General features: G+C 43.9%; 1 protein-coding gene across 2 annotated transcripts in view; it reads right to left on the reverse strand.

Annotated features, from left to right (window-relative positions):
• The window catches only part of fgd5a (FYVE, RhoGEF and PH domain containing 5a), a 31,177-nt gene extending 20,794 nt beyond the window's left edge, over positions 1-10,383 (reverse strand). For both annotated transcript variants that reach the window (XM_068594406.1, XM_068594404.1), the window contains exons 1-2: positions 10,155-10,383; positions 5,486-8,234 (exon numbers count right to left, since the gene is read on the reverse strand). In XM_068594406.1, coding sequence (XP_068450507.1) covers positions 5,486-8,234; positions 10,155-10,164 — 2,759 coding nt within the window. In that variant the 5' untranslated portion in view covers positions 10,165-10,383. The remainder of the gene's footprint in view (positions 1-5,485; positions 8,235-10,154) is intronic.
• Between the last annotated feature and the right edge of the window lie 1,303 nt (positions 10,384-11,686).

An 11,686-nucleotide genomic window follows, 5' to 3' on the forward strand; every position in this document is an offset into this window, starting at 1 on the left:
AAATGTTTTTTTTTCTTTGACAAAGTCCTACCTCATCTCTGCAGAACATGTTCAACAACTTCTTGTTTTTTAATTCAATTAATACACAATTGTGTAATTTTATCCATTTTTGACTTGAATTCAATAAATACGATAAAAAGACATCAGAACGTCAGAAAAATGGGGAGTATTTTAAGGACTTGCCTTTAATTGTCAAACACGTTATGACCCAACAGATGTTACTATCTAGAGATGCAGGGGCGAGTCCATTTATCTTTCAGTCCATATTTTTTTCATCAATTAATAGTTTGAAGTCCTTTTGATTAAAAATACTAAACGCTCTTTGGCTCCAACTTTGCACTTTTGAAAATTTGCTTAATTTCTTTGTCTAACTGAAAATATTTTAGTTTGGGCCTGTTGGGCAACAACACAAGCAATTGGAAGACGTCAGGGCTTACGAGAATTGCTATTGTTCAGCTTTTTTTAGGCATTTTACAGATAATGATAAACATTTGCTCTGTGTGTGTGTTGCGTGTGTGTGTGTGTGCAAAGAGTAGACCGCTATTATAAGACCAAAGGTTATCAGAGTTACCCACCGGACTTCATTCAGACACACTTCATGAGGTTTACACTACACACACACGCACGCACACACACACACACACACACACACACGCACGCACACACACACACACACACACACACACACACACACACACACACACACACACACACACACACACACACACTCATCAGCCCTATTGGGAGGCTGAAGAAAGCTCCTACAGGCCATTACTCATGTTTGACCTCAGAGCAGACAGATCCACCTGATGTGGGCTCCTGGGTGATGTTGGGATGGAAAGAGGAGGGATTGGTCTTCTTTGAACAAATTCTTGAGGTCTGATTTATTCCGCGAGTGAGGGAAATCCCTTTATATGTTCAAGAAGAATGCACTTCAGATTCTCACCTTCACCTTTTCACCCTTGAGCATCAACATCATAATCTATGAAAACACGCCCTCTCTGCTGTAATGGATGGTTGTGTATCATTTAGAGTAATGTCTTCCCGAAAGGCCGAACAGAACACTGAAAAACAATGAGTTGGATTGGAATAGTTTCTACTTTGAATTACATCTCACTTTTTTTGACAGAAAACAATTAAGTTTGAAGAAGAACCATAAAGACATAGCGTGTGCTTAGCTCCAATCAGCTGCAGATGATAATATGTCCATATTGAAATCTGTGGATATGTTGTATGGTAATAGGTGAAGCCCTTTAACAAGACCATTAAGGTGATGCTATTATTCCAGCAGATTGCAATGTCTTTTATAACATGGAGTTAAATCTACTGTGTCAGATTCAAAGGAGAACACAATGACTCTCTGTGAAAAAGACCTGTATTCCACCGTTCTCCTGTGAATTTGATGATGCTTGTAATATGTAATTCAATTGAGCTCAACAGTCAGTCTTGAAATATATATTAGGTGCAATCAGACGAGCCTTTTTCAACTTGTAACCGCACTATTAGAAGAAATAGGAGCAGCTGAATCGGTTCATTAGCCTGCTAACTATAGACAATTGGGATACTAATGTGGGGAGGAAGAGATTGTGGGTAGTTTTGGAATTGTTTGCTTCTTCTAGTGATGATGAGTACGTGTAGCCCGTGGCTGTTATGCTGCTGCTTTTGTATCAGTGTGTGACAAAGTGATTTGTGAAGACGCTGGCACATCGACGTCTTTGGATAATAATAACCCCACTTCATGTGATTCAGGGCCACATATGTGATATAACCTCTGCTCACTTGTTTAACACACCATGCCACTGTACCAAGAGTACTTTGGGGGGGGGGTGGATGAAGTGGGAGGCTGGAGGCATTTCTGACAAACGGGAGCAACAATAACAACAGACCTGGCATTCCTGGTGGTACCACACCTCCTCATGTTGTTTAAGGGAGAGTCTGTGGGAACCCTCCCTCCTCCGCGGTGACCCCCTTCTCCTCCCTCCGCCCTATCTGTCCTCTCCTGTCTCCACCTCCCTGACTCCCGTCAGTGCCCCGCCCTCGTCCTGCATTTCCTGTAAACAGACTGGTGGGAAGCTCCTAGGCTGAACACTTCCTCCCCGGGGATGACCTGGCAATGACCTCAGAGCGCATGGCACCAGGCCTGGCGAGCCAACGACACGCCCTGTCCACCACCTCGCCACACAGCACACAGCCACCACCCAGTACAACAATGTGCTTAAGATGGCTCCCTCATCACTAATAACGCTAACAAAACAGTGGGTGGAGGAGCTCATTTAGAGGCCATGGCAGGGGCTCTGTCATCACTCTGAAGAGGTTTGTGTTGACAAGTTTGAGGTGAAAATGACACCAAAGGGTAAGCTAGAGATGTACATGTTTGCATACATTAGCAGTATGGAGCTGAACTCCATGGCTGTGTTTACTAGGAGAACCAACACATCTGCATTCCTGTTGCAAGTCTACCTGGAATTGCTTTAAGTTGTCGTATTGAACAGCTAATGAACTCCAAGTTGAGCACAATCGAAAAATCTTGGGCTTTCTTTGCTAAAACGCCTCATTGGTTGCTACAAGGCTGGCGAGAGCAATTTTGCTGAGACTGCATAATCAGCAGGAGCCTCATCTTTGATAAAGCAGCACTTAGTTGTAACTTAGTGTGCATGCACATATATGCATACACACACACACACAGACACACACACACACACACACACACACACACACACACACGCACTTTGGTTGGGTTTAAGATGAATCATTAGTGTGCCTGTTGTTTTTCCACTGTACACTGCTTGCTAATGAGCATGTCTCTTTGTGCACTATATGCATGTTTGTGCTGAAGTAATGTGTGAATGGTGCTATACATTAATCACACAAAGTGGAAGCCAGCCAAGCCTTAGGAACAGCAACTTTGTGAGTTCTTCTTAAAATGCAAGTCTGCCACTGTTGGCACGGCCCTTTTGTGTGCAATGCTCTGGGGCCTTTCGGTCATTTTCCTCACCGCAAAAATCCACTCTATTCCTCTGTGGGTCAAAAACCATGTTGACTGCTGAATGTGTTCACAATAAATCATTGCCATCATCAGCTCGGCAGCTATGGAACAGCGGCAAAGTCAGGCTTTGAACAGAGTTTATTGTAAGACGTATACACAGAGGCAGGGACAAACACCTACACTAACTACACATGACTTGCATTGAGTGTATACACACATGCATACACTCACACTCAAATAAACATAAAACAGCTCAGTATAGTATAGACACACCAAAGAGTGGCCCTGGCAACGGACGCGTCTCCGGGGGGAATGCGGTGAAGGCAAAGCGACAGGACGGATTGGTTCTTTGCATCATTGTAAGGGTGTGAGACTTTCACCACACAATGATGCACATCGATAACATCACTGGAAGAAAAAGAGCCCTCACTGAGCGACCATTGTCCGGGAAATGGAAGGGTTTCCAATGTTGTGATATATGTTAAGTATAAAGTACACTGTAAATAAACAGTAAGGACATCCTGGTATAGAGTCTACTGCTGCACGGACTGACAGGAGGAGACACGGGTGTGAAAAAACTGCAAGCTGAAACCTTCTCCACATGCTATAATAGATGTAATGAAGAAACACGCCAGCAGCACATACAATATAATCAAAGGTTAGCAGAAGAAATAAAAGAAAAAACAAATGCCACAAGAATATCTTAAGCCTTTCAAGAAGCTCTTGGTAATGGCCTGTCTCTTTGACTACACACTGGTCATCAAGCACAACTACTTTATTAAGACTGGGGAAAGACTGTAGCCCGTAGTGGTTAAAGTTGAGGTGCAGGCCTTGGTAATTTTGTCCAGTCTGACCGCGGTGATTCCTCACTCTATCACACACTGCAGTAAATCCTGCAGCCCCTTAAGGATCCAATGAAAGGGAAGCACTCGAGAGAGAGCTACTTTAATAAAAGCCCTCCTAAACTTAACAATAAGTGTCAGGTACAGGAGAGCAATTACACCAGACCGGCTCTTGCTCCCTTTCTCCTGTTCATACTACCCCTCCTCCTCCTCTATATGACTTTATCGCTTTCCTCCCTGTATTCTTACTCTTCTGCACCTTCATATTAACACATCCCCTCCCTTTTCGCTCTCACATTTGTCTCATCCTTCTCCACCTCCTTGTGTGAAAGGAACTCCCCCACATTTCTTCACTTTTAATTGCAACCCATAATGACTTTCTATATAGTGTGAGGAGTAACCTGCGCTCGGTGAGCTAACCAATCACTATGACCTGTTCTATCACCGCAGACTTGCATGGGAAGCAGCGGCGCCAGATACGACCTCTTAATCCACCAAATGAAAAACAGGAGTAAGCTCTCCCACAAGCATTGTCCATCTTCCCAAAGCCAGAGATGCATGACACAGCAAGCTGCTCATCTCTCACTGAACAATTTTCTTCAAGAGGGAGATCGGATTCTGCCCATCCGGTGCCCTCTGCTCATCTGAGGTACAGTGTAGGAATTATCATCAGGTGTTCAGGGGTCAAGATTGCCCTTCTGAGGAGATAACAATTCAGCTGACTATTTTAAGAGTTCCAGAGAAACAAATGCTTGAGAAACACTCTTCTATAGACTACAAAGTGAAGAAGCAGGATATGCTGTTTAGTGTATATAGTTTAATCCTGGCACGTATAAGAATATCCGTCATTAGCTCATAAGCAAAAACACATTTCCTGCTTAGAATGTGGAAGACATTTCATCTAAGGCTGCAGATAAGGACTAGACACCTTCCCATATCTATGTATATATCTGTTTATACTGTCTTCATTATTTTATCCACCACATTGCACTGCACCTTAACTGCTTCTCTTTTGCACTCTTTTGCAAGCTATATTTTGTTGTCACTGTACTTGTACTGTGTGCAATAACAATAAAGTTGAATCTGATCTGATCTGATTTTCTTTCTTAACTTTGATGCAGATTCAATTGATTAATTGTATGGTCTATAAAATATCGTGACAATGACATTTCAGTTTCCCAGGGTTCAATTGGATGTCTTCAAATAGCTTGTTTTGTTCAATTTCAACAATTCAGATTTTGGGAGTCGGAATTAATTACAATTTGAACCATTGCAAGAAAACAGTTTCAATCAAATATCTATAATCATAGTGATGGATGGTGCTGATGAATGTGGCATACATTAAAATGTCATGGTGCAGGTAATTTAGGTTTTATTTTGCCAGATTTTAAGAAAATTTCTACTTAATCCCCAATACAAATCAAGGTTAATGCAGTTTAGTTCAGGACGATAAAAAAACATTGGAAAAAATAAAAAGTGTAACAGTAACAGTTTTCATTCGCTCCAGTGAGTTGCACTATTTGTATGGCTAGATACCACTCAAGGTAAAACATAAAGTAATGTAATATATGTGTTTTATAACTTGAGTAAATCCACTCTTTCGGTTTAACTTGAGAACATGCAAAGCCATTTTAACATTACAGAGCTTTTACTATACCTTTCAGTGTCTTCCTTTGACGTCTGGGTTATGCTGTCAATTCCAGGGAAACTGTTCATATCCACATAGCCATCGTTTTCATTGCAGACGACCGTAGTGCGATTTGGGTCCTCGAAAAACTCTGTAACTGTGTGGGATCTGGTGGGTCTGCCTGGGATTTGGATGTTCTCGTAGTCTGAGCTCATGGCCGGGATGTTTTCATAGTCTGAGGTGTCCGCACTGGGGAAGGAGATGGAGCGGGGTTTGGTCAAAGGCAGCGGCATGGCAGAGCGCCGAGAACGCTCCTCGAAGGACTCCACTCTGGAGACGCCCCTGCCATAAGTTTTAGGGTCACCTTTCCTCCTTTGAGGGTCTTTGTAGAGGACAAAAGGTGACGGCAGGTCTAAAGGACGCTGCTGCGGGTTCACAATGAGGTTCTGAAGCTGAGGAGAGCTGCCGGTGCTTCTACGGTCAAGATCTATGACTCTCACTGTGCCGTGGTGGCTGGACTCAGAGGAAGAACGAGAAGAGCGGATACTTCCATCGCTGAATCCTTTAGAATCTGTCTTCCTCTTGAACTTGAGAGCCAGGAAACGCTTGAAGGAGGACTTCTTTTTCTTCGGTATTTCGCTGGGTTCATGCTGAATCAAGAGGGAGGGGGAACTCTTGGTGACTGGTCTTTTAGCGATGTATGCCAGCTCAAAGGGTGGTGGGATGTCTGCTAGAGAGGTTGGTGTGGAAACACGACTGGATGATTGAAGGCTACGCTGGGAGAAGCTTCCAGAAGAGGTTATGACACATGGAAGAGAAAGGGTATCATCTTTCCTCCTCATCCTGATGTCATCCTTCCGAGAGTGGTTGATCTCTGTGGGACTAGTCAAGGTCAATTCTGGACCCTCTGCAGATCGGGAATAAAACAAGAAACGTTGGGACTTCATAGATGGGATCAAACTCTTGACCCCAGGCCGCTGTGTATGGCTCAGTTGTTCATCATTTTTTTCTAAGGCCACAGTGCAGTAGTCATGAGTTTGGTACTCTGGCCCAGTCTCCTCTGGTACAGTTTCTGGGACATAACCTGAAATTTTCCCGGAATAAGAGCGTGATCGTGTAACAATAGTCTTCCGATCAATCGTCACAAAGTTCTCCCCTTCTGAGTCAAATCCTGCCTCCTCGTAAATATGCTCCTCGCTGTCTGAGTCTGTGTCCTCATAGTAAGGCACAATATGGCAGTCCAGTTCCTCAATGTCTTCTTCAAAAGCCTCAGTGGTGTGGGCAAACACTACCCTGTTGGTGAGCTCCGGGGTGCGGCCTGCATCTAGTTCTGTTGGCACCGTGATGTTGCACAACCTGAGGCGAGGCTGGCAGCTTGCTCGCTGGCTGAGGTAAGCCTGCTCTCGTTTAGCCGTTCTCTCTTTTGCAGTTTTTCCTTTGATATGTTTTTTTTCTATTTCTTCCTCTTCGTCATCATCGCCTATCTCGACATAATCCTCCGATGACACGCACTCCCGCTGCTGGTCTTCTGCTTGAAGGCAGAGTGAATCATCAATATCTGCATACTCATCTGTTGACTCGCTGTCCTTTGCTTTGCCTTCGTGCTGATTCGACGGCTCGGTGCTTTCCTCAATCTCACCCAGTTCTGAGAGGACCTGCTTATCCTCGAGCTTGTCCACATCATCTGATGACACATAGTAAGGTTCCAGGTTTGAAGCACCTGTCGTTTGAAGTTCATCTGATTGTTTGTCATCAGTATCATCCTGACCCCACTCCGGGTCAGCGGTGACGGTCAGATCTGGCGGAAGAGCTTCGATGACTGAATAAGGCCCAAAAACATCCTCAGTGCTGGACGTGAATCGGAAACAGCCAGAGAGGTCCTTGGTGGCCCGCTCTGGTTGCCATACCTCTGTTTCCCCTGTTTCAGCTGGATCACATGTATCACTAGCATCATCTGTTGGGCCAATCACATCATAAGGATATTCCTCAGTTACAGTTGGAAGCACACTGAATCCAAACGCAAATGCTCCAACTTCCAGATCAGTCTCATCTGTGTGTAAACAGTCCTCACTTTCCACCCTGACTACTTCGTTACGTCCTGTGACATTGTCCTTATCACCCTGACTGAGGGACTGTGGTTGATCAAGATTCTGCTCTACATGTTTGTGTCCTGAAGAGTCACAAACTATGTCAGTTTTTTCACTAAAACTTGGTTCCTCCTCTCCCGTTTCATCCTCCATCTCAGCAGGATTAGATGAAGGCGCTGATGTTTTCTCATCATCAGTGTGATTATCAGCTTCAGGCTGGATCAAGTCGTTGTCAGTGTTTTCATCCTCAGTAGTATCAACATTAGAACCCTCATCAGCTTTTACTGTGTTCTCAGAGTCAACACTGTCGCCATCATTATCTGATATATCTACTTCTTTTTCGGTTTCCTCCTCAATTTCTCCTTCTGCTATGTCCTTTTTGTGATTGTGCTTGATGCTGGTGTCATTAACCCCATCCTTGCTTTTTTCCTCTTTGTCCTGGTTCTCCGCAGCCGTTTCATGAAGACCGTCCGTCTCCCCATTAGAGTGAGCCAGATCTCCGTTACTCAGGCTCTGCGGGGGGCCGGACTCCTCTTGTGCATGAAGCTCATACAGGGGTCTGGGCTTAGGGGCGACAGGAGGTTTTGGACCACGGACAGGGGGACACGGCCTGGACATCAGTTTGGACTGCACTTTGATGGTCAGATGACTGCGAACCTTTGGTTGAGGGATTTGTAGTGGATTTTGAAAATCTGTGCAAAGAGAGTAGAATGAAATTTTAAAAAAAGGAAAAGATCCTTCATAATATTTCCATATTAAAAAAAAACAACTAATATCAGTTTATACAAGTATAAAAATGAAGGTCCTGCTTTGAACAAGTCAATTCAAGTCCTGTGCAACAGCCAGTGAGAATGCTGCAGGGGACATTATCAGCAGGAAAAACAACAGAGCCACAAGGTACTTAGAGGAGGAACAATAACATCTCCCCGTCTGGGAAGTGACACATGCAGATTGGATGATTATGGCAGTTTTAACACATGATGGCTAAAAACCTATAAAGATGATTTTTGTGAGTGATTAGTTTATATTTATTTAAATATATTGAAATGGAAGCACAAAGGATTATTCAGCTGCTTTAATTTGAAAGCATCCTACTTTTGACACTGAGCGTCTGTGTTGCTTTTCAATTCAGACTTTATGTTTAGTTTCCAATGAAAAAAAATTGTGAAGTCATCAAAGAGTGTTTCTTACAAAATAGAGAAATGTCATGAAACACACCCCGTCCTTAATAAAGTGTGTACACCCCTTGTCTCTTCCTGTTATTTAGTACCTGCCCTGACGCACATCCTACTAAACCCTGTGTGCACTCTGGATATCTCTGAGCATTTCTCTCTCTGTCTCCTGGTCAGTGTCTCTCTCTCACTCTCAGTCTAATATGAGCTTCAGAAGAAACTGCCCTTCTTTGCCATATAGCTTTCCACCCACAATTATACATTTGTTTCCCTATTAGTGTCATTGTGGTCTTTCTTTTGATATTTCCAGGTTCATTAGATGCTCCGACAGAGCCTCCTTGGACTTTGCACAGGATGTCCATGGGGGGAGGACATTAACACCATGGCCCCCCATCACTCTTCCATGGACCTCTCTAGGAGTACAGGTTTTCACAACACAAATGGACTTCCTTCTTGTCATTCTTCCTCAATTCTTGCAAAATATGCTCACACTGCTGCACACACACACACACACACACACACACACACACACACACACACACACACACACACACACACACACACACGTATGCAAACACCCTTTTTTTCTAAAAAGGTCCTTTGAGTGCGTCAAAGAACAATACAACTGGAAGAGAAAACAAGGGTCCTGCTCGGACAAAGCGCCCTACTGCAAACAACAGGATATGAATTATGCAGCAAGAATTCAATTAAAACAAATGTTTGAAAACAAAGGGAGAGATAGACGCTGGGACCTTGACTGTGCCAAACTCAGAGGACATGATTTCAAACCGTTTTCCTCATTATGAAATGTCACCCGTTAAATCTGAACAACCTGTCTACTAAACAAAATAAAAATGGGACAAGGCTGCAGAACTAAATGACACATTGTTTTCAAAAGGAATGTTTCCATCTACAGAAATCACATACAAGATAACTATTTTCATTGAATACACTTACAGGACACTGCTCCTGCAAGACAAGTGACCTTCTCTGACTGTCAAACATGCATTATGATCCTCACTTTAACCCTAATCGGAGAACAGATTTCTCCACTGAAAGCAACTTTATTTCATTCTATTGATTTAAACTCACTCAAAATGTCTCCGTATTGAATTCATATAATTTGCATTGCTATTATGGGAAAACTATACAGCAGCATCATTTCCATGAAAATTCCAATAAGGATTAGTCTGATACTTTGTTTTACCTATGGCGTAGCCAACAACAGGCTGCATCAAGTTGAATTTGATATCAATGTATTTGTGGAAAAGGTGACATAAACAAGCGTTCTGACAAGATCAAACCATTTCAATAATTACTTGCTCGCACAAAACACACGTGAGCACACACCCACACTGTCTCACTTTGCCTGCTCTGAAAACACTGAAAGTTTGCTTTCCGGACTCTTAACATGAACACTAAATATTTAAATAAACCCACCTGTGTTCATTGTGGGGCATCATCATCCACGGGAACCGACAGTTACGCTCATGTTTCCCCCACAGCGACCGCGTCGCTCGAAATGACGTGGGGACTTAATCCAGATACAAATCAAGCGGCAAAGGAAGAGTTTCGCTTCATGTTGCCTGGTCTTTTTCTCCAGTAAGAGTCTCCTCGTGGAAGACGTCCGCGTTCGCAGAGTTGCAGCTGATCTCAGCCGGCGTGCATCCTCTCCAGTGCTGGTGCGACAGTAAACTGGTGCGCTCTTGTGTGGAAACGGGAGGTGCCGCTTGGCGCTTCCTGAGGCAGGACCAGCCTACAGCGCGAGGCGCAAACCAACCCCACGCTCTCTATGTGTCACTTTTGCAGCTGGGATATTGTACGTTCACATTTGATCAAGTTTCGGGGCACCGCTCTTACAGATGTGGACCAAAGGTGTCCTAGTAAGAGGCAGAACGGGTTGACAACGAATCCACTCAGTGTGCAAGATTTGGACAAAAAAAAAAGAGAGAGACCTAAGTCCGTGTTTCATTGTGATGGTGGGCAGCTTTTAATCGGCAGCCATGTTTTTGCACAGAAAGAAACGTTATTCTTTTAATCACATTTGTATGCTTGGAAGGGCCGTACACATGTGTAGAGAGGTTTGTTCTACCAGAAATCCAGCATGTATTCTCTTCAGCGTTTCCTCCTGCCTGTTTTGCCTATGCTTGCTATTATTTCCTGAACCAGCACAGTGCATAGAGAGGTTCCTAAAAGCAGTTTCCAAATACAATTTCTCTAGGACACCAAAGCTTGTGCTATTGGCAGGGCTTCCTGGCCCGGCATCTGTTGCATGATTGAATGAATGCGAGCCTTTAACAACCTCTCTTCATAACAGGAAACTGCTCTCCCTGTTTCCTGCACAACAGGCAACACTTCCTTAGCAACAGATGGGATATGTTGGCGGCGTTAACCCCTTAGGTAACCTCTAACAGAGCTGATGCACTGGTGCAGTTGCAGAACCTGACGGTTCGAGGAACAGACAAACCTCGACCAGCTTTACTCTGGGACTCAACGTGAGCTTTCAAGGACGGAGGCACCTTGTGCAACACAGGGGGAGGCTGATCAGCTCCCACTTGGGGTCTTTCATTTCTCAGCTCCCAATGCTGGTGAAACCCCCACACATTGAAGGTCAAACAATGGAGCAGACTTCTGGGATTTTTCCAGCAGAGTTGAAATGTGGAGAAGCTCAACAAAAGTATCAGCTGTGCTGTAGCACTGCGGGGCTCTGGTCCGGGCTGCTGCAGCGGCATACAGACACATACATTATACACACAGCAAAATTCCCACTCCAGATGGTTTGGTGCAGGAAGAATTAAGCTTGCTGCAGGTGCAGAGCTCTGTCAGACTCAAAAAGGTAGTAAGAGAGAGTTCATGTCATATCACTTCATGTTATCTCATTAAAGGCTAAATATAATGATTCCATTTCTAAATTATTAAGCGTCTCACTAAAGACGGTATTAAATATGAAATCATTTCTGTTGAAGATGCAC

Source organism: Clinocottus analis, unplaced genomic scaffold (assembly GCF_023055335.1).
Source record: "Clinocottus analis isolate CAN_PGR_092001 unplaced genomic scaffold, fCliAna1.0.p SCAF_3, whole genome shotgun sequence".
NCBI lineage: Eukaryota > Metazoa > Chordata > Actinopteri > Perciformes > Cottidae > Clinocottus > Clinocottus analis.